The sequence below is a fragment of the Oncorhynchus nerka genome, linkage group LG5, assembly GCF_034236695.1.
Source record: "Oncorhynchus nerka isolate Pitt River linkage group LG5, Oner_Uvic_2.0, whole genome shotgun sequence".
Taxonomy (NCBI): domain Eukaryota; kingdom Metazoa; phylum Chordata; class Actinopteri; order Salmoniformes; family Salmonidae; genus Oncorhynchus; species Oncorhynchus nerka.
Genome location: NC_088400.1, coordinates 42,687,500 through 42,711,628, shown reverse-complemented (window position 1 = coordinate 42,711,628; position 24,129 = coordinate 42,687,500). Strand labels below are relative to the sequence as shown.

The window sequence follows — 24,129 nt, the reverse complement described above, 5'->3', positions numbered from 1 at the left end:
GTGTAGATTGATGAGGAAAAACACGTATTTAATCAATTTTAGAATAAGGCTGTAACGTAACAAAATGTCGAAAAAGTCCCTGAATGCACTGTATATATGCTCTGACCCCTCACGCCCCACAGTTTGGGAACCACTGCTTTAAGGCGCCAGACCTGAAAACCATCAGATCTGGGAAAGTAATCATCTCTGCTTGAATGACGCACAATCACAAGCTTATATATGCATAGACACATGCATGCACACACATACACAATCACATAATATGTGTAACATAATGCAGACACACACCTACAAAATAACACGCATAGTGCATTTGCACACTTTCTCGCTCTTTCGCTCTCCCTCACACATACACAAGCAAACAAAACAGGTCTTGATGAGGTTGGCCCTTTTCATAATGCAATATTCCATAGCCATGTATTATGCATTATGCAATTTTGTTTTGTTTTGCAGCAATGCAGCATGCGGCCTCCCATCTAGATGGGCTCTGTAATCAGTTAATACACAACCGTCCAGTGATTTAGATAATTAAGCTACCGGAGATAAGCAATTCTGCAGAATGATAATTAAAACTCCACATTAGGAAGGGGAAAGTGTGTGTTTGTATGTCGGGGGGGGGTTGCGTGTGTGTGTTTAGTCTGGGAAGTGCTGTAGCATTTTTGATCAGCCAAGCAGACGTGACCGGGGAACTATTGTGTCTCGCTAATGAGTGTCGGAAAAATAAACATACCGTAGACCCAGGCACAAGTGTGTGTGTGTGTGTGTTTGCTTCCTCTGTCTTTCCATCTGTCTGTATCTGCATCTACACAACAGACACAACCCAAAATCAGTAAGAATTAGCGCAAGAAATGAAAACTTACTCTCTCACACACACACACACACACACCTTCCTTTAGGATCCCTCATAGTTGAGTATGATTCTCTGCCAGGTATCATGGGTCCAGGGTGTGGATCTGGCTGACACACACACACAAGTACTCACTCTTCTTCACCATACAAAATTTGGGCAAGACCTTCTTCTTTGAGTGACCATGCATGCTGTTTCTTTGTTGGTGTGCCACACTCGAGAAGAGGGGGAAAAGGAGACCACCAATAGAGAGGGGAAAAGGAGACCACCGATGGAGAGGGGAAAAGGAGACCACCGATGGAGAGGGGAAAAGGAAACCTATTCTCCCTCAGGAGACTGAAAAATTTTGGCATCGGTCCTCAAATCCTCAAAAGGTTGGACAGCTGCACCATCGAGAGCATCCTAACTGGTTGCATCACTGCCTGGTATGGCAACTGCTCCACCTCTGACCGCAAGGCACTTCAGAGGGTAGTGTGAACGGCCCAGTACATCACTGGGGCCAAGCTTCCTGCCATCCAGGACCTCTATACCAGGCAGTGTCAGAAGAAGGCCCTAAAAATGGTCAAAGACAACCCTAGTCATGGACTATTCTCTCTGCTTCCGCAAGGCAAGCGGTACCGGAGCGCCATGTCTAGGTCCAAGAGGCTTCTGAACAGCTTCTACCCCCAAACCATAAGACTCCTGAACATCTAGTCAAATGGCTACCCAGACTATTTGCATTGCACCCCCCCCCCCTCCCTCCACACCACTGCCACTCTGTTGTCATCCATGCATAGTCACTTTAATAACTCTACCTACATGTATATACTACCTCAACTAACCGGTGCCCCCCGCACATTGACTCTGTGCCGGTACCCCCCTGTATGTATTGTTCTTTTTTACTGTTGCTCTTTAATTACTTGTTACTTTTATCTCTTATTCTTACCTGTATTTTTTTAAACTGCACTGTTGGTTAGGGGCTTGTAAGTAAGCATTTCACTGTAAGGTCTACACGGGTTGTATTTGGCGCATGTAACTAATAACATTTGATTTGATTTGAAAAGAAGAGAATCTCAACACAGTATTGCAAAATGTCGACATTGTCCCCCAGCAGCAACAATCTTTAATGCTATCAATGCTTTAGAGAGGCTAAACTCGGCTGTTGAGCCTGTGTTTCATCATATCCGGGGCCGCAGCAAGAAGTGAAAAGTTTCCCTAGCTTCATGCTGTAAGACACTATCATTCTTCTACACTTTCATCTCATACCTCTACTTTTATCCCTGCTTTCTTCCCTGTCCGCAACTTTGTAAACTGCTGGTGTTGTTAAAAAAATAAAAATTATAATGAGGCATTAATTCATTTCTGTCTAGTTGCATGCTGACACACGCACTGCAAGTTGTAAGTAAGGAAAGATAAGAGCTAGCATAGGGGTTCATAGCATCCACAGACCAATAACGCAACAGACACACTTACATAATATGCACAAACACCAGCACTCTTTCTCTCTCTCTCACTCTCTGAATACCCAGCAATCGAGCCTGCATGTGCCGTCTTCCTTTCTGGAGGTGTGGATGTCTGTCTGTCTGACTTAGTGTGAAGGTGTGACACCATTCCTGAAAGGCCGTGGCTGTGGATCCGGAGGTAACCGCCCACATCCCCCCCGTTCCATCGCTCACTGTCAGTCGGGAAGTTTTACCGTGAAACGTCCATGCAGCATCTGCATGCCAACCATTTGATCTCAATCAGTTTCAAGGGGGTATGCAAGATATTCTTGAGTTATGTAGCCGACGGTGTATTGAATTAATTTGAATGCATTTTAGAGCAGATGGTGTAAACAAACGTTGGCATACCTGTGTTTTGTTTCAATCAAAGCACATGCAGTTCGGGACTGTATCGCCAGTGGACTAATGAAACAAATGTCAAAAGATCAAAAAAGATATCAAAAGATCGTTTTTGAGCGGAATTTTCCTTTTAAGGTCTCAAAATAGCCTAAAAACCTCAAATTCAACTCTGGACTTTGAAGTCAGTTCCACTGCTCCCCCCCCCCCCTGGTTCCGGGTCTGATTTAGACCTGTGCGCAATGAATTATCAGGTAGAACACCAAAAAAAGGCTCCGAACCTCGTAAGAGTTGAATACCCCTCTCCTAGAACATACTGCATCAATGGTAAACGAATAAGCACACAACACAGGATGTTTAAGGAAATGTATTTGACCATTTTATTAACAAACTGTCGTAAAAACAACTGTTGCAAGAACGTGAGAAACCGTTTTAATACAAAATGTTTTGCTATTGTTGTTAACCTCGCCAACATGAACTTATCATAAAACGGGGAGATGTAGCCGACACACTCGCCGGACAGTTTGTCTCTAGTGGATTCTTATTCTTTCATTCCTACTGATATGCGATTGAGGTAAAAAAAAAAAAAAAAAAAAATATTACACCTTTAAAGTCTCCAGTGCTTGTCTTTTAACCGCAGACTATTGTCACAATTTCTTTGTTTGTCAACACTTTTACTGGGCCTTTAAGGGTAGTAATCCTTAAAACATAATGGGGATAGTTCAGCGGAATTATGAATTCCGACATTTGTTTCCTTTCCTCTTAAGCACTCTATCGACTGCTGTAAGGGTCACTGCAATCCACACTTTGGTTTTGGTAGAAAAGCCACTGCCAACAAACGCTAACGTTAGCCTTTTTCCAACCAAAAACATTACTTTACTCGGCGTACCGTGTCTCAGGTTACACCTCACACTATTACAACAGTGTGTTTTTCGGATTAACATGTTCAATATGTTTCCTTAAAAATCCTCTGTCTTATGTGCTTATTGTTTAACCATTGATAGGTTCTTGACCATTTTGAGACCTTAAGGAGCATCGGGTACTGCTGGAATATCTACGATCTTCCGAGTCATTATTACATACTTTAAAAGCTGTTTATAAATGTGCGCGAAACTAGTTTACCTAACATTTACAAATTTGGGAGTAATGATTCATAAAATATTGAATAAACTATTTACTAATCCAGTGGTTCCCTAGGACCCCTGGGGGTTCTTGAGGGAAGCCATGTGGCCAAAGACCTTCTGGTAAAATGCACATGAAGGGGTACTTCAGGGGTACTCCGGACAGAGCAAGACTCAGCTGGTGGTACAGTAAGCGAAAAAGGTTGGAAACCACTATACGAATCCATTGTAAATGTTTGTTTACAAGGTGTTATTATAAAGTGCTTCCCTTGTTGGGTTTCTGTTAAACTATTCCAGATGCTCTCAGTAGATATTGCATTGTCCTTGTGCCTTTTCACCTCTCCACCTTCCCAGTTATGCAATATTAAAAGTGCCTGCTGTCAGATGTATCCGTCTCTAGTCCTGGGTTGCTGTAAGGCTAACGTTTTGTGTATCAGGGCTAGGTGCTATCAGGGATTACACCAGGATTTGGGTTCAGATAGCATTAGTGAAACAGGAGTCCCATGTTGTTTCCTGAGATTTAGCTTTTTTCCGAACTCGCTCCCACCTGCTTCGATGTGACGCGATGTCCAGAACTGTGTGTGTGCGCCCTTATGCAAGTGTTTACATGCCTGTCCCGTGTGTGTGTGTGTGTGTGTGTGTGTGTGTGTGTGTCCATTCCAAGGTGTGTATGTGCATGTATTCTTTCCCCCTCGGTAGAGCTTAGAGAACTCTGTAATGAAAAGCGCCGTACAAATTAAATGTATTATTATGTTCTGCACTGTGTATCCATGCGTTGTCATGTGCTTATGTGCATAGCCTACAATGTGTGTGAAAGCATGTATGTATGTGTGCAAGTCGGTCCGCAGTGTGTGTGTGCGTGTCAGTATAAATATAATCCTGTGAAAAACAAAATCCAGGGACAGTGTTTTTCTCTTTTACTGGAGAGCAGTGGGAAGAGGAAGAAGGAAGATAAAGAAAGGAGGAATGGAGGCGGGGAGGAATATCAGTCAGAGCAGCTTAGAGAAGGGTCAGTGACCTGGAAATACCTGCACTCTGTCCCAAATGGGCGGCAGATAGCCTAGCGGTTAGAGTGTTGGGCCGGTGACTGGTTCGAATCCCTGAGCCAAATAGGGGGGGAAATCTGCACCTGTTCCCTTGAGCAAGGCACTGGTCAAATATAGTGCACTATGTAGGGAACAGGGGGCTATTTGTGATTCAGCTCTGGCCCGTCCCTAGCAGATTTATAACACGCATAGAAATGACTCTGTTGTTCCCAGAATATCCCTACAACATACAGTGGGGCAAAAGGTATTTAGTCAGCCATCAATTGTGCAAGTTCTCCCACTTAAAAAGATGAGAGGCCTGTAATTCTTAGAAATCTTGCTTGTTTGTAGGTGACCAAATTCTTATTTTCCACCATAATTTGCAAATAAATTAATAAAAAATCCTACAATGTGATTTTCTGGATTTCTTTTCTAATTTTGTCTGTCATGGTTGAAGTGTACCTATGATGAAAATTACAGGCATCTCTCATATTTTTAAGTGGGAGAACTTGCACAATTGGTGGCTGACTAAATACTTTTTTGCCCCACTGTACATGTACGTCTATAGTAGTTGGCAAAACAGCACAAACAGATCTGGGACCAGGCTACCGTCGATTTGGTCCAACAATCTCTGGGTTAAGTGAGGTGATTCGTCCACTAGGATCGATGCATATCAGTCCAGCGCATAGTGCCTATTGATCAAGTTGTTAAGAGGGGTAATGACTTGAAAAGTATTCCACGCTGACCACGGTAAATCACTCCTTTTAAATGCTGCGTAAAGTCACCAAGGACGGACTACCTATGTGCTGTATCTGTTTTGTCTGTGTACCTCATAAAAACCATGTCAAGATGCTCTAGGGTGACATTTATGTTTATGGTGTGTAGTTGATGTGTTTGTGTAAAATTACTTTGTCAACCTGTGTCCCCCTGTAATGGTCCGGTCTTTCTTTCCTATTGCTCTCATGTCTTCCTCTCTCTGTCTCTCTCTCTTCTTCTTCTTGTTCTCTCTCTCTCCCTCTCGCCATCATTCCCTCTCCCCCTCTCAAATTAAAATTTGAACATACTTTATTGGCATGAAACGAGCAATGAATGTGTTGCCCTTCAAGCAATTAAAATCATGTAATACTATGCAAAATAGCAAATCACAGAAGAAAGTAAGACTCAAGATAACTGTTAAGACTTTCACAAACCTCTCTCCTCTCTCTCTCTCTGTAGGTGATGTGGTGGACATTTACCAGCGGGAGTTTCTGGGCCTGAGGGAGCGTCTGCACTCTGCCGAGCAGGAAAACCTGAAGCGCTCCAAGGAGCTCAACCTGGTGCTGGAAGAGATCAAGAGGGCCATCGCCGAGAAGCAGGCCCTCAGGGACATCAACCGCACCTGGGCCAGCCTTTCCGGTTAGACCAACAGACTGGAGGGAGGAAAAACTAGTTAGAACCAGTCAGAACTAGTCAGAACCAATTACAACCAGTTAGAATGAATCAGTCAATAAGTTTGCTAGATTTTACAACAATCAGTTACAATTTAAGCAACTGTAAAGCCACATCTACAGTGCCTTCAGAAAGTATTCATACCCCTTGACTTATTTCACATTTTGTTGTGTTACAGCCTGAATTCAAAATGAATTAATTAGTTTTTTTTCTGACAAAGTGAAAACATGTTTTCAGAAATTTCTGCTAATGTATTAAATGAAATACAGAGATATACCATTTACATAAGTATTTACATCCTTGAGTCAATACTTTGTAGAAGCAACTTTGGTGGTGATTACAGCTGTGAGTCTTTTTGGTATGTCTGTATCAGCTTTGCACATCTGGATTTGGGGATCTTCTCCCGTTCTTTGCAGATCTTCTCAAGCTCTGTTAGGTTAGATGAGGAGTGGTGGTGAGCAACACTCTTCAAGTCTTTCAGCTGATTTTCAATGGGATTCAAGTCTGGGCTTTGGCTGGGCCACACAAGGACTTTCACATTCTTGTTCTGAAGCTATTCTAGAATAGCTTTGGCTGTATGCTTGGAGTCAGTGTCCTGTTGGAATGTAAATCTTCACCCCAGTCTAAGGTTATTTGCATTCTGAAGCAGCTTCTCATCAAGAATTTGCCTGTATTTGCCTCCCTCCATTGTTTGCTCTATCCTTACCAGTCTCCCAGTCCCCGCCGCTGAAAAGCATCCCCATAGCATGATGCTGCCAACACCATGGTGATGGGTGATGAGCTGTGTGTGTCATGGCGCTTTGCAAAGAGGCCAAAGAGTAAAATGTTTGTCTCATCAGACCACAAAATCTTTTGCCTTATGTTCTTAGTCTTTCACATGCCTTTTTTGCAAACCCCAGGCATGCTATCATGTGCCTTTTTTCTCAGGAGTGGCTTCCGTCTTGCCAGATTGGTGAAGTGCTATAGAAACTGTTATCCTTCTGGGAGGTTCTCCTGTCTCAGCCAAGGAACACTGTAGTTCTGTCAGAGTGGTCATTGGGTTCTTCTTGCACAGGTCGCTCAGTTTGATCGAACAGCCTTCTCTAAGCATAGTCTGGGTAATAACATGTGTATCATTGATGGAGAACACTGTACTCTTGGAAACTCTCAACACTCTAGAAATAGTTTTACACCCTTCCCCAGCTCTATATGCCTCATCACAATTCTATCTCGGAGATCTAAGGACAGTTCCTTGGACATGGTATAGTTCCTACTCATGCACTGTCAACTGTGGGACCTTGTATAGACAGGTGTGTTTATTCCTAAATCATATCCAAACAATTGAATTGGCCACAGGTGGACTCCAAACATTGTATTGACATCTCAAGGACGATCAAAGGAAATTGGATGCACCGGAGCACAATTTGGAGTGTCGTAGCAAAGGGGTGTGAATACTTATGTAAATGAGATTTCTGTATTTCATTTTCAACAAATGTTAAAACATGTTTTCACTTTGTCATTATGGTGTGTGTGTGTAGATGGCTGGGGGAAGAAAATAATATTTAATTAATTTTTAATTCAGTCTGTAACACAACAAAATGTGTCAAGGGGTATAAATACTTTCTGAAGGCACTGTATAAGAACTGTTTTTTAAACTATTACAACTCTCTGTAAGGGTGGATGGTCCAGAATATGTGGGTGCCACTATTTGGGTGAACCTCACAACAGTATCTAACCATTCAGAAAGATGGGTTGCACTCTAAATGAACCTCTCTGTAATCATTAAGTAATGTACTGTGGGTAGTAATGATATAACTAATACATGAGAATGGAGGACAAATTGGCTATATATATATATATATATATATATATATAGTTGAAGTTGGACGTTTACATACACTTAGGTTGGAGTCATTAAAACAAATTTTTCAACAACTCCACATATTTCTTCTTAAAACGAACTATAGTTTTGGCAAGTCGGTTAGCACATCTACTTTTTTCCAACAATTTTTTACAGACAGATTAATTCACTTATAATTCAATGTATCACAATTCCAATGGGTCAGAAGTTTACGTACATTAAGTTGACTGTGCGTTTAAACAGCTTGGAAAATTCCAGAAAATTATGTCATGGCTTTAGAAGCTTCTGATAGGCTAATTGACATCATTTGAGTCAATTAGAGATGTACCTGTGGATGTATTTCAAGGCCTACCTTCAAACTCAGTGCCTCTTTGCTTGACCACATGGGAAAATCAAAAGAAATCAGCCAGAAATTGTGGACCTCCACAAGTCTGGTTCATCCTTGGGAGCAATTCCCAAACGCCTGAAGGTACCACGTTCATCTGTACAAACAATAGTACGGAAGTATAAACACCATGGGACCACGCAGCATACTGCTCAGGAAGGAGATGCATTCTGTCTCCTAGAGATGAACGTACTTTGGTGCGAAAAGTGCAAATCAATCCGAGAACAACAGCAAAGGACCTTGTGAAGATGCTGGAGGAAACAGATACAAAAGTATCTATATCCACAGTAAAACGAGTCCTACAGTGGGGCAAAAAAGTATTTAGTCAGCCACCAATTGTGCAAGTTCTCCCACTTAAAAAGATGAGGCCTGTAATTTTCATCATAGGTACACTTCAACTATGACAGACAAAATGGAGAAAAAAATCCAGAAAATCACATTGTAGGATTTTTTATGAATTTATTTGCAAATTATGGTGGAAAATAAGTATTTGGTCACCTACAAACAAGCAAGATTTCTGGCTCTCACAGACCTGTAACTTCTTCTTTAAGAGGCTCCTCTGTCCTCCACTCGTTACCTGTATTAATGGCACCTGTTTGAACTTGTTATCAGTATAAAAGACACCTGTCCACAACCTCAAACAGTCACACTCCAAACTCCACTATGGCCAAGACCAAAGAGCTGTCAAAGGACACCAGAAACAAAATTCTAGACCTGCACCAGGCTGGGAAGACTGAATCTGCAATAGGTAAGCAGCTTGGTTTGAAGAAATCAACTGTGGGAGCAATTATTAGGAAATGGAAGACATACAAGACCACTGATAATCTCCCTCGATCTGGGGCTCCACGCAAGATCTCACCCCGTGGCATCAAAATGATCACAAGAACGGTGAGCAAAAATCCCAGAACCACACGGGGGGACCTAGTGAATGACCTGCAGAGAGCTGGGACCAAAGTAACAAAGCCTACCATCAGTAACACACTACGCCGCCAGGGACTCAAATCCTGCAGTGCCAGACGTGTCCCCCTGCTTAAGCCAGTACATGTCCAGGCCCGCCTGAAGTTGGCTAGAGAGCATTTGGATGATCCAGAAGAAGATTGGGAGAATGTCAGATGAAACCAAAATATAACTTTTTGGTTAAAACTCAACTCGTCATGTTTGGAGGACAAAAAATGCTGAGTTGCATCCAAAGAACACCATACCTACTGTGAAGCATGGGGGTGGAAACATCATGCTTTGGGGCTGTTTTTCTGCAAAGGGACCAGGACGACTGATCCGTGTAAAGAAAAGAATGAATGGGGCCATGTATCGTGAGATTTTGAGTGAAAACCTCCTTCCATCAGCAAGGGCATTGAAGATGAAACGTGGCTGGGTCTTTCAGCATGACAATGATTCCAAACACACCGCCCGGGCAACGAAGGAGTGGCTTCGTATGAAGCATTTCCAAGGTCCTGGAGTGGCCTAGCCAGTCTCCAGATCTCAACCCCATAGAAAATCTTTGGAGGGAGTTGAACGTCTGTGTTGCCCAGCAACAGCCCCAAAACATCACTGCTCTAGCGAGATCTGCATGGAGGAATGGGCCAAAATATCAGCAACAGTGTGTGAAAACCTTGTGAAGACTTACAGAAAACGTTTGACCTCTGTCATTGCCAACAAAGGGTATATAACAAAGTATTGAGATAAACTTTTGTTATTGACCAAATACTTTTTTTCCACCATAATTTGCAAATAAATTCATAAAAAATCCTACAATGTGATTTTCTGGATTTTTTTCTCTCATTTTGTCTGTCATAGTTGAAGTGTACCTATGATGAAAATTACAGGCCTCGCTCATATTTTTAAGTGGGAGAACTTGCACAATTGGTGGCTGACTAAATACTTTTTTGCCCCACTGTATATCGACATAACCTGAAAGGCCGCTCCGCAAGGAAAAAGCCACTGCTCCAAAACCACCATAAAAAAGCCAGACTACGGTTTGCAACTGCACATGGGGACAAATATCGTAATTTTTGGAGAATTGTCCTCTGGTCTGATGAAACAAAAATAGAACTGTTTGGCCATAATGACCATCGTTATGTTTGGAGGAAAAAGGGGGAGGCTTGCAAACCGAAGAACACCATCCCAACCGTGAAGCACGGGTGTGGCAGCATCATGTTGTGGGGTGCTTTGCTGCAGGAGGGACTGGTGCACTTCACAAAATAGATGGCGTCATGAGGTAGGTAGGGAAATTATGGGGATATATTGAAGCAACATCTCAAGACATCAGTCAGGAAGTCAAAGCTTGGTCACAAGTGGGTCTTCCAAATGGACAGTGACCCCAAGCATTCTTCCAATGTTGTGACAAAATGGCTTAAGTACAACAAAGTCAAGGTATTGGAGTGGCCATCACAAAGCCCTGACCTCAATCCCATAGAACATGTATGGGCAGAAATGAAAAAGTGTGTGCAAGCAAGGATGCCTTACAAACCTGACTCAGTTACACTGGCTCTGTCAGGAGGAATGGGCCATTATTCACCCAACTTATTGTGGGGAGCTTGTGGAAGGCTACCTGAAACATTTGACACAAGTTAAAGGAAATGCTACCAAATACTAATTGAGTGTATGCAAACTTCTGACCCATTGGGAATGTGATGAAATAAATAAAAGCTGAAGTAAATCATTCTCTCTACTGTTATTCTGACATTTCAGTAAGGATTAGGTTGAATTATATATGAATGGTATATCCAGTCAGTAAGAAAAGATTGCTACTCAAATATACTGTACATGAATGAGCCCTTTAGTAGCATCCATTCTCATTTTAACCACATTAATAATAATGTGTGACTTCTGATAAAACATTTTAATGCCCTTCTGACCCCTGTGTGTGTGTGTGCTCCATGTCTGCGTGCATGCGTTCTTCCGTGTGTGTGTGTGTGTGACAGACGAGACCAAGCTGAAGCTGTGGAATGTGACGACCAATAAGAATGTGCTCCAGCTGCCCAGTATCTTCCACCACCTGCCCCATCTCCTGGCCAAGGAGAGCAGCCTGCAGCCCGCTGTGCACGTGGGCCAAGGACGCACCGGGGGTCAGCACACACACACACACACACACACACACACACACACACACACACACACACACACACACACACACACACAGGAGCATACTACACACACAGACACACACACAAGCACAGCCACGCATGGACGCAGACACATGCACACATTCTCTCTCTCGCTTTCTCTCTTTTATCTCCATCCTTTCTTACCTCCCCTCAGAACAGTAATAGTGTCTACTGTCCAGACCATTTTTTCTCATCCTCAACCTCCCCTCTCTGGCTTTCTGCCCCACTGTGGCTGTGCCAGTAGCCCATTTAGACTTCACCCTCTGTCGGGAGCTAGCCCCCCCCCCCCCCCCCCTCAAACCTCCACCCCCTGGAGAGGCCATCCATACTCTCCAGACAGCCAGCTAGACTCTCAGAGGTGCTATTAACAAGTGTGTGGGTGTGTGCGTGTTTTTAGCACTTGTGCTTTTGTGTATGTACGTACGTACGTACGTGTGTGTATGTGTGTAAGATTTATGTTCAGGCCACTGAAACCCCCCTAAATCAATTCCTCGGGCCACGTCCGTGAGGGTGCCTCGTAGAGCCCTAGCCAGGACGCTACCCCTAGCTCCCCTCTAGTAATCAGAGTATGTTTTATGGGCATATTAAATGGAGAAGATAGCCGCTAGGGTCTGCTTATGTTAGCTCACAATGGGAGAGGAAGGGATGGCGAGGACGAGTACAGGGTACTATAATCAACTGTTGCTGCAGAAACACTGCTATTGATGTGGACTTCCTCCCTATGGGAATGGGAAGTTGGTAAAAATACCTGAATTGTAATTCAGCCTTGACAATGTATTCTTCTCTTTCTTTCCATCACTCACCACCATCATTCATTTACAGGGCATTGTATTTTTATTGTGTTGACAAGATTGTCCTTGTAAGTCATTCCACTCTCCACCCCTGCCAGATATACAATCTACAGCCTTTCTCTCTGTACTTCTCTCTCCTCATCTATTTCATCTCACCATCTCTTCGACTCACTCTTCAGAAAACAAGTTATTCTGTCTCTGTCGTGAACAATAAGGTCACACAGGAAAGTTACATTTTCAGCGGAAGTGGGGTACGGAAGCAATCTTTCCCTATTGAACAAGTTCAGCCAGGCCTGAATTCAAGAAATACTGACACACACTCTGCACATGTTGAAAAAAAAGTATTATAACTGGATTATAGCTCCCGTCCAAATGTTGTAAATTATATATATTCATGTCATAGTTACCAGTCAACTCCAACTCAAAAGTTACTTCACCTTCAACCAGTGAATGCTAGCCCTCTGGAGAGCCCTGCGGTTGTGGGCAGTGTAGTTGTCGTACCAGGCGGTGATACAGCCCGGCAGTATGCTCTCAATTGTGCACCTGTAAAAGTTAGTGAGTGTTTTCGGTGACATACACATTTTGTTTTAGCCTCCTGAGGTTGAAGAGGTGCTGTTTCCTGACACCACACTCCGAGGGCCCTCAGCTCCTCCCTGTAGGCTGTCTCATCGGTGTTGGTAATCAAGCCTACCACTGTAGTGTCGTCTGCAAACTTGATGATTGAGTTGTAAGCGTGCATGGGCAAGGGGTCGTGGTTGAACAGAGAGTACAGGAGGGGGCTGAGAATGCACCCTTGTGGGGCCCCGGTGTTGTGGGTCAGCGGAGTGGAGATGTTGTTTTCTACCTTCACCACCTGAGGGCGGCCAGTCAGGAAGTCCAGGACCCAGTTGCACAGAGCGGGGTTGAGACCCAGGGTCTCAAGCTTAATGATGAGTTTGGAGGGTACTATGGTGTTGAATGCTGAGCTGTAGTCAATGAACAGCATTCTTACATAGGTATTTCTCTTGTCCAGATGGGATAGGGCAGTGTGATGGCGATTGCATCGTCTGTTGACCTATTAGGGCGGTAAGAAAATTGGAGTGGGTCTAGTGTGGCAGGTAGGGTGGAGGTGATATGATCCTTGACGAGTCTCTCAAAGCACTTAATAATGACAGGAGTGCGTGCTTCGGGGTGATAGTCATTTAGTTCAGTTACCTTCGCTTTCTTGGGAACAGGAACAATGGTGGCCATCTTGAAGCATGTGGGGACAGCAGACTGGGATAGGGATTGATTTAATATGTCCGTAAACACACCAGCCAGCTGGTCTGCCCATGCTCTGAGAACGCGGCTAGGGATGCCGTCTGGGATGGCAGCCTTGCGAGGTTTCACTTGTTTAAATGTTTTAGTTTCTGCCTATAGGAGGGGAGCAGCAAAATGGAGTCAAGGATTTGCCAAAAGGAGGGCGGGGGAGTGCCTTGTATGCATCGCGGAAGTTAGAGCAGCAATGGTTGTGCGTGTTGCTCGTGTACTGCAATCGATATGCTGATAGATTTTAGGTATCCTTGTCCTCAAATTAGCTTTGTTAAAATCACCAGCTACAATAAATGCAGCCTCAGGATATATGGTTTCCAGTTTGTATGAAGTCCAGTGAAGTTCCTTGATGGCCGTCTTGGTATCGCTTGCGGGGGTATATACACGGCTGTGACGATAACAGAGCAGAGTTCTATTGGGAGATAATACGGTCTGCATTTTATTGTGAGGAATTCTAGGTCAGGTGAACAAAAGGACTTGAGGTCTTGTATGTTGTTACAATTACACCATGAGTTGTTAATCATGAAACATACACCCCCGCCCTTCTTCTTACCGGAGAGATGTCTATTCCTGTCGGCGAGATGCACTGAAAATCCCATTGGCTGTACGGACGCCGACAGCATGTCACCAGCTAGCCATGTTTCCGTGAAACAGAGTATGTTGCAATCGTGGATATCTCTTTGGAAAGCAACTCTTGCCCTGATTTAGGTGACTTTCTTAACTAGGGACTGGACATTAGCCAGTAATATAATCAAAAGTGGTGGGTGGTGTGCGCACATCCGAATTCTCACTAGAAAACCGCTCCGGCACCCTCTCCTCCAGTGGCGCTGTTTTGGGTCGGCCTCTGGAATCAGTACAAATGTCCTGGGAGGTGCAGTCAAATGATTCGCTTTGGGAAAGTCGTGTTCCTGGCCGTAGTGCTGGTTGTGCTGGTAAGTTGACGTCTCTATGATATCCAATAGTTCTTCCCGGCAATATGTAATAAGACTTAAGGGCTAACAATGTAAGAAATAATACATTAAAAAAAGAAAAATACTGCACAGTTTCCTAAGGACTAGAAGCAAAGCTGCCATCTCTATCAGCACCATCTTGCAGTTAGGTTATTGACAATATCACCAATGTATGTTTTATCAACATTTCAACAACATTCCCAGCTAATGAGAAAACAGATATGGTATTTAATTTAAGAGAATGAACAAGATTTAGCAAGGCAACCTTGGGGCTAATTTGAATGCATGCCAATGGCTGAATTTGAGGGAGTTTTCTCATCCGTACCCACGTGACCGCAGTAAAATGTCACTCCGTAATAAGTTCTATTGACTGGCTCATTCCACACAATCGAGCATGTCGTTGGTTCTTTCTCTCCCTGTACTGACTGTGATTGGTCTGTGTGTGTCCCCGTCAGTGTCGATCGTGATGGGCGTGCCCAGTGTGAAGAGGGAGGTCCACTCCTACCTGACGGACACCCTCAGTTCTCTGATGACAGAGCTCAGCGCCGCAGAGAAGGAGGACTGCGTCATTGTGGTATTCATCGCTGAGGTGAGATACTATAGAATGAGAGAGAGTGTGTGTGTGTGTGTGTGTGTGTGTGTGTGTGTGAGTGTGTGTGTGGTCTGCTGTGTGTCCCGACCTTCTGTGGTCATTGCTTTTGAAGTGAGTCCGTGAACTCTTTAGGTGTGTGTGTATGGGTCTGCTTGCGTGCTTGTGAGTGTATATGTACTGTGTCTATAAAAGGTCAGTGATCTGAAGAGCTAATGAGTGATGCTACCCCAGGCTACTGCCACTAGCACACACATCCCCTACTGCTCCGCTAATAGCCTAGACACTATCCATCACTAACTTGTCTGACCCATATTAACTCCCTAAGGTCGATCTCCGCACCCCCACGGAAATCTAATAAGCATGACAAAAACATCCCCATAAAAATCTGTCAGTTTAAGCTAGACATGTTTCTTTGCATTGGATGCATCTCAATCCACGGCATCCGCATATGTAACATTTCCGCATCTGCGGTGAAAGGTGAGAGCTAGAGCGCTTTTTGTCAGACCATGAGACATTCTGAAAATCGGTCTTCTCGCAAAATCATCTGTAGTGTCCGAATGGTTTGGCCTATTATGACCCCTCTATGGAAAGATGAGAATCTCCGTTTTGCTCTGCTACCCCCCCACAAGCATCTTGGGACTTGTCTAAAGTCGATACAACTTCTGTCTGTAGAGTCCAAGCAGTTTGCGCTACACACTATGACCTTTCTATGTAAAGGTGTATTAGGACTCCCACAGGCCTCAAAACACTCATCTGAAGGTCCCCCGGTACCAGTTGAAACAATTTATTGAAGTACTGTATCGAATAAAATAAAATGTTATTTGTCAACCGGTGTAGACCTTACCGTAAAATTCTTTACAGCCTTATTTAAGCCCTTTAACCAGCAATGCAGTTTTAAGAAAATAGAGTTAAGAAAATATTTGCTAAATAATGAGGCTATATACAGGGGGGTACCGGTGCGGGGGTAATTTTCTAATTTTCCTACCTCATGATGCCATCTATTTTGTGAAGTGCACCAATCCCTCCTGCAGCAAAGCACCCCCAGAACATGATGCTGCCACCCCCGTGCTTGACGGTTTGGAAGGTGTTCTTCAGCTTGCAAGCATCCCCCTTTTCTCCTCCAAACATAACAATGGTCATTATGGCCAAACAGTTCTATTTTTGTTTCATCAGACCAGAGGACATTTCTCCAAAAATTGAGATTTTTGTCCCCATGTACAGTTGCAAACCGTAGTCAAGCTTTTTTATGCCGGTTTTGGCTCCTTCTACGGTGGATATAGATACTTTTATACCTGTTATCTCCAGCATCTTAACAAGGTCCTTTGCTGTTGTTCTGGGATTGATTTGCACTTTTCGCACCAAAGTACATTTATCTCTAGGAGACCGTATGCGTCTCCTTCCTGAGCGGTATGAAGGCTGCATGGTCCCATTGTGTTTATACTTGCGTACTATTGTTTGTATAGATGAACGTGGCACGTTAAGGCACTTGGGAATTGCTCCCAAGAATGAACCAGACTTGTGGAGGTCTACAATTTTGGGGGGCTGATATCTTTTGATTTTCCCAAGCAAAGAGGCACTGAGTTTGAAGGTAGGCCTTGAAATACATCCACAGGTACACTTCCAATGGACTCAAATGATGTCAATTAGCCTATCAGAAGCTTTTAAAGCCATGACATATTCTTCTGGAATTTTCCAAGCTGTTTAAAGGCACAGTCAACTTAGTGTATGTAAACTTCTGACCCACTGGAATTGTGATACAGTGAATTATAAGTGAAATAATCTGTCTGTAAATAATTGTTAGAAAAATTGTGTCATGCACAAAGTAGATGTCTTAAACGACTTGACAAAACTATAGTTTGTTAACAAGAAATTTGTGGAGTGGTTGAAAAACGAGTTTTAATGACTCCAACCTAAGTGTATGTAAACTTCCGACTTCAACTGTATGTACACTACTGTTCAAAGTTTGGGGTGACTTAGAAATGTCCTTATTTTTTAAAGAAAAGCACATTTTCTGTCCGTTGAAATAACATCAAATTTATCAGAAATACAGTGCAGACATTGTTAATGTTGTAAATTACTATTGTTGCAGGAAATGGAATATCTACATAGGCGTACAGAGGCCCATTAATGGAATATCTACATAGGCGTACAGAGGCCCATTATCAGCAACCATCACTCCTGTGTTCCAATGGCACGTCGTTAGCTAATCCAAGTTTATCATTTTAAAAGGCTAATTGATCATTAGAAAACTATTTTGCAATTATGTTAGCAGAGCTGAAACCTGTTGTGCTGATTTAAAGAAGCAATAAAACTGTCCTTCTTCAGACTAGCTTAGTATCTGGACCGTCTGCATTTGTGGGTTCGATTACAGGCTCAAAAAGCCTGAATCAAAGACTTTCTTCTGAAACTCGTCAGTCTATTCTTGTTCCGTGAAATGGAGGCTATTCCATGCGAGAAATTGACAATGAAAGCTTCAGAAGAAAGTTATTTGTTTCTGGACATTTTGAGCCTGTACCCACGAATGCTGATGCTCCAGATACTCAACTAGTTTAAGAAGTCCAGTTTTATTGTTTTTATTGATATTCCATAAAAAAACAATCTGCCAATTCAGCAGTTTCCAGCTGAAATAGTCATACTGTAAAAATATATTTTTTAAATACTTTTTTCTACATTGTAAAATAATAGTGAAGACAAGAAAACTATGAAATACCACATGGAATCATGTACTCACCAAAAAAATGTTGAACAAATCAAAATATATTTTATATTTGAGATTCTTCAAAGTATCCACCCTTTGCCTTGATGACAGTTTTGCACTCTTGGCATTATCTCAACCAGCTTCACCTAGAATGCTTTTCCAACAGTCTTGAAGGAGTTCCCACATATGCTGAAGACTTGTTGGCTGCTTTTCCTTCACTCTGCGGTCCAACTTATCCCAAACCATCTCAATTGGGTTGAGGTCGGGTGATTGTGGAGGCCAGGTCATCTGATGCAGCACTCCGTCACTCTCCTTCTTGGTCAAATAGCCCTTACACAGCCTGGAGGTGTGTTGGGTCATTGTCCTGTTGGAAAACAAATGATAGTCCCACTAAGCCCAAACCAGATGCGATGGCGTATCACTGTAGAATGCTGTGGTAGACATGCTGGTTAAATGTGCCTTGAATTCTAAATAAATCACAGACAGTCTCACCAGCAAAGCACCCCCACACATTCACACCTCCTCCATGCTTCATTGTGGGAACTACACATGCAAAGATCATCCGTTCACCTGCTCTGCATCTCACAAAGACCCGGCAGTTGGAACCAAAAATCTTAAATTTGGACATCTGACCAAAGGACAAATTTCCACCGTTCTAATGTCCATTGCTCGTGTTTCTTGGCCCAAGCAAGTCTCTTCTTATTATTGTTGTCATTTAGTAGTGGTTTATTTGTAGCGATTCGTTCATGAAGGCCTGATTCACACAGTCTCCTCTGAACAGTTGATGTTGAAATGTGTCTGTTACTTGAACTCTGTGAAGCATTTATTTGGGCTGCAATCTCTGAAGCTGTTAACTCTAATGAACTTATCCTCTGCAGCAGAAACTCTGCAGAAGTAACTCTGAGTCTTTCTTTTCTGTGGTGGTCCTCATGAGAGCCAGTTTCATCATAGCGCTTGGTGGTTTTTGTGGACTGTAATTTCCCTTTGCTTATTTGAGCTGTTCTTGCCATAATATGGACTTGGTCTTTTTCCAAATAGGGCTTTCATCTGTATACCACCCGTATTTTGTCACAAGACAACTGATTGTCTCAAACGCATTAAGAACAAACGATATTCCACAAAGTAACTTTTAACATGGCACACTTGTTAATTGAAATGCATTCCAGGTGACTACCTCATGAAGCTGGTTTATGGAATTCCAAGAGTGTGCAAATCTGTCAAGGCAAATAATCTCAAATATATTTTGATTTCTTTAACACTTTTTTGTTACCTCATGCTTCCATGTGTGTTATTTCATAGTTTTGATGTCATCACTTTTATTCTACAATGTAGAAAATAGTAAAAATAAAGAAAAACCCTTGAACGAGTAGGTGTGTCCAGTGCATACAGTGCATTCGGAAAGTATTCAGACCCCTTGACTTTTTCCAGAATTTGTTACGTTACACCTTTATTCTAAAATTGATTCAATTGTTTTTCCCCCTCATCAATCTACACACAATACCCCATAATGACAAAGAAAACAGGTTTTTAGAAATGTTCACATTTAGATAAGTAATCAGACCCTTTACTCAGCACTTTGTTGAAGCACCTTTGGCTGCGTTACAGCTTCATGTCTTCTTGGGTATGACGCTACAAGCTTGGCACACCTGTATTTGGGGAGTTTCTCCCAGTCTAATATGCAGATCCTCTCAAGCTCTGTCAGGTTGAATGTGGAACGTCGCTTCACAGCTATTTTCAGTTCTCTCCAGAGATGTTCGATCAGGTTCAAGTCTGGGCTTTGGCCTGGCCACTCAAGGTCATTCAGAGACTTGTTCCGAAGCCACTCCAGTGTAGTCTTGGCTGTGTGCTTAAGGTCATTGTCCTGTTGGAAGGTGAACCTTCACCCCAGTCTAATGTCCAGAGTGCTCTGGAGCAGGTTTTAATCAAGGATCTCTCTGTACTTTGCTCTGTTCATCTTTGCTTCAATCCTGACTAGTCTCCCAGTCCCTGCCGCTGAAAACATCCCAACAGCATGATGCTGCCACCACCATGCTTCACCGTAGGGTTGGTGCCAGGTTTCCTCCAGACATGACCCATGGCAATCAGTCCAAAGAGTTCAATATTGGTTTCATCACACCAGAGAATCTTGTTTCTCATGGTCTGATAGTCCTTTAGGTGCCCTTTGCCAAACCCTAAGCGGGCTTTCATGTGCTTTAACTGAGGAGTGGTTTCCGTCTGGCCACTCTCCCATAAAGCCCTGATTGGTGGAGTGCTGCTGAGATTGTTGTCCTTCTGGAATAGTCTTGCATCTCCACAGAGGAACTATAGAGCTCTGTCAGAGTGACCATCGGTAGGCCGTCACCCTTCCAGAAGGACAACTATCTCTGCAGCACTCCACCAATCAGGTCTTTATGGTAGAGTGCCCAGACGGGGCTCCCAAGTGGCACAGCGGTCTAAGGCACTGCATCTCAGTGCTAGAGGAGTCATTACAGACCCTGGTTCGATTCCAGGCCGTATCACAACCGGCCGTGATTGGGTGTTCCAATAGGGTGGCGCACAACTGGCCCAGCGTTGTCCAGGTTTGGCCGGGGTTGGCTGTGATTGGAAATAAGAATATGTTCTTAACTGACTTGCATAGTTACATAAAGGTTCAATTAAATGTTTTGTATAAAATTTTAAAAATCAGGTTCTTGATCAAGGTCCTTCTCCCCGGATTGCTCAGTTTGGCCTGGCGGGCCAGCTCTAGGACGAGTCATGGTGGTACCAAACTTCTTCCATTTAAGAATGATGGAGAGGACACTGTGTTCTTGGGGACCTTCAATGCTGCAGAAACGTTTTAGTACCCTTGACACAATCCTGTCTCGGAGCTATACGGACCATTCCTTGGACCTCATGGTCATGGCTTGGTTTTTGCTCTGACATGCCCTGTCAACTGTGAGACCTTATCTAGACAGGTGTGCCTTTCCAAGTCATGTCCAATAAAAAATGTTACTACAGGTGGACTCCTGAGCGGCAGGGTAGCCTAGTGGTTAGAGCGTTGGACTTGTAACCGGAAGGTTGCAAGTTCAAACTCCCGAGCTGACAAGGTACAAATCTGTCATTCTGCCCCTGAACAGGCAGTTAACCCACTGTAGGCTGTCATTGAAAATAAGAATTAGTTCTTAACTGACTTGCCTAGTTAAATAAAGGTGTAAAAAAAAGTTATAGTGTGTCAAGGACGATCAATGGAAACAGGTGAGCTCAATTTTGAGGGTCTGAAGGTATTTGTTTTGTATATTTATTACATTTGTAAAAGAAAATCTAAACCTGATTTCACTTTATTGTGTGTAGATTTTTTAAATATTCCGTTTTAGAATAAGGCTGTAATGTTGGGGTTGTGTGGGGATACCAGTGGGGGGCGGCAGGGTAGCCTAGTGGTTAGAGCGTTGGACTAATAACCGGAAGGTTGCAAGTTCAAACTCCCGAGCTGACAAGGTAAAAATCTGTAATTCTGCCCCTGAGCAAGGCAGTTAACCCACTGTTCCTCGGGCGCTGATGTTGATTAAGGCAGCCCCCCGCACCTCTCTGATTCAGAGGGGTTGGGTTAAATGCGGAAGACACATTTCAGTTGAACGCATTCAGTTGTACAACTGACGAGGTATCCCCCTTTCCCCTCTCCCCTGCTTAGTGATGCAATGGCGAACAGGCTAGCTGCGCAGGTAGGCCTGTGTTTGTTCACTGGAATCGATTGTGAAGAAACCCTAATCATGTAAAAGGGTTGTTTAAGTCCAAAGGACCCTGTGGTGATGAATGATTATGTGTGTGTGCGTGCATGTGAATGTAAGGCGTGCAACAGCATGAATAGTACATGTATAACCGAAATGTGTTTATTTCTGTGTGTGCGTGTGTGCCCCTCCCAGTGTATTGCTTTCCCCTGCTGTAATAGCATAATGTAAGAGCAGACTGACTAATGGTGTAGCTGACTGGCCAGCCGGAAAGGTCACGAGGAAGCGAGATACATATAGAACTGTGTGATTAAGCCATGCATCAAGTTATTATCACCAGCATTAGTCAATCACACACACCCACCACACACGGATTTTGCATGGGTGTGTGTTAGTGTGTGCCTGTCCGTTCCCGTGTGTACACGTGTGTGTGTGTCTCGTAGCGTCTTGTGGTATGTGTGTGTGCGTCCATGCATGTGTGTCTGTGTGTGTCTTGCTGCAGTGTGTGTCAGTGTGTGTGTGTGGTGTTGAGTCCCAGTCTGTCTGTGTTACAGTCCCCAGAGTGGCTATAGTTAAAAGGCAGTGAATGACATCTGCATTAGTTAACACTTTCCGATGGCTGGCAGGCCTCTCTCTCTCGCCCTTTCTCTCTTTTTCCCTTTCTCACTCACTATCTTCCCCTCTCTTTCTCCACCTTGTTTCTCTTTGTGTAGTTCTCTTTTCTTTTTTCTTTATTTCTCTCTCTCTCTCTCACCCCCCCCCCCCCTCGTGTTTCCATCCCTCTCCTTCTCCTGAATGTCTCTTAGGTTATGCCATCTCTCATTTTTATTACCCACATCTGAAGAGGGCATCTGAAGAGCACGGAAGTAGCAGCTCTCTCTCTCCCGAGTCTCTCTTTCCATCCCTCTCTCTTTCCCTCCCAAACATGTCACATCCTTTCTCTCTTCAACTATCCATATGTCTGTCCCTCTGTCTCTCCATCCCTCTCTTTCCCTCGCGTCTCCATCTGTCAGTGTGTGACCATAAGCAAATAAAACACAGAACTAAACAAATACGATGCAAACTATTTGGTTCCGTTGTCTAGGTAACTACACATGTTGGAACAGGACTAGAACAGTAGGTTAAGGGATTAGTTGGGATAGTATTGTCGATGACCTTGGTCCCCTGGTTAGGTAGTAGTAACCTCGCTGTACTGCATCGGATTTTACATGACTGTTGCAAATTGACTGGCTACAGATAAGGGCTGTGTATGACATATGAAACAATGGTTCTATGAAACTCATACACTAAAACCCACGTGACGCGTTGGCTGAACACATGAACAAGTCATGATACACCCATGTTCCTCAATAGCATTCCATGTCCAGGACCAAGGGTTCCAGGTTGTCGAGCAAGGCTTTGAAATACTAGACCACCAACGCAATGTGGAGAGGTCGTTTTCCGACTGTCATTCTTTTTAAGCTTGTTCCTTGACAGTCCTGTCAATTGAAGTCGCAAGCCTCTTAACGGACTCTGCAGCAGACATTGTCACCTCTGAGGTCCTGTTTCTCACCTCTGGGGTCATGGTACATTCCACCAGTGGAGTGGCTCAGAGCTGAGGAGGGCGACACTCCACTAGCTCATCAGCTGTGGGGGGGTCTGGTGTTGAAGGGGGCCTAATATAGCACACACCAACCCCTTGGAGAGATGAAAACAGCCTGGTGTTATTTCTGTTTTTCCAATTTCTCTCTGTCTTCTTGTCTCTCTCTCAATCTCTTCTCTCTCACTTCTATCTCTTTTCCTAGACCTTTTCAGCTTCCTGCCTTAGGAAACCAGATTTTGGGCTAAATTGTCCTGGTACTGGGTGAAGTTCACGATTCTGTTGACCTTAACAAGGGTCGAGGACAATTGGAAGTAAAATAGCTCCATAATATCAATGATTCACCACGATATTTCACAGTCGGTATGGGGTTCTTTTCTGCTTATGCATTCTCATTTCGACGCCGAACCCACCCCTGGTGTTCAATGGCCAAAGAGTTCTATTTTCATGGAGGAATGGTCTAAGATCCTTCCCAATGTGTTCCAACTCATATAAACATTTTAGGAAAAGGCTCGTTGCCGTTATTTTTGCAAGGTGAGTTATTGAAAGGTATTGAAAACAGAAGTGTCAATAATTGGGACCCCTATCTTTTTGCGAAAAAATCAATAAATAAAAATATTACTTGTTAAGTGAAATCTCTTTCTCTGAGCAATTGTATTAGTATAAAATAATATAATTTCCCAATTATTTCAGCATACAATTTATCTCAGTATTTGAATGATTTATTTTTTATACAGTCATTTTTGCTCATCTTTATTAAGGGTGTCAATAATTACTGGTTTCTCCTGTTTACAAGATAATGTTTTTCATAGCTGTCCTGGCACCGAGGGTGGAAATTTGACAGGCTATTTTGTATTTCCCTTGTGGTAGCCCCATCCCCTCCCTCCCTCTATTGCTCTCTCGTCCGGTTAATTTGAGGAGCGGAGGATGTGGTCCGTGATCCCAGGTGTTTCCTGTTAGACGTCTGATCCCTTGCTTC

The 24,129-nt window shown here is 43.4% G+C and overlaps 1 protein-coding gene across 4 annotated transcripts in view; it reads left to right on the top strand.

The window, feature by feature from the left end:
• mgat4b (alpha-1,3-mannosyl-glycoprotein 4-beta-N-acetylglucosaminyltransferase B) overlaps nucleotides 1-24,129 on the top strand; it is a 229,246-nt gene that overhangs the window by 103,082 nt on the left and 102,035 nt on the right. For all 4 annotated transcript variants that reach the window (XM_029659971.2, XM_029659972.2, XM_029659973.2 and 1 more), the window contains exons 2-4: nucleotides 6,026-6,205; nucleotides 11,385-11,528; nucleotides 15,054-15,187. In XM_029659971.2, the coding sequence (XP_029515831.1) occupies nucleotides 6,026-6,205; nucleotides 11,385-11,528; nucleotides 15,054-15,187 (458 nt within the window). The remainder of the gene's footprint in view (nucleotides 1-6,025; nucleotides 6,206-11,384; nucleotides 11,529-15,053; nucleotides 15,188-24,129) is intronic.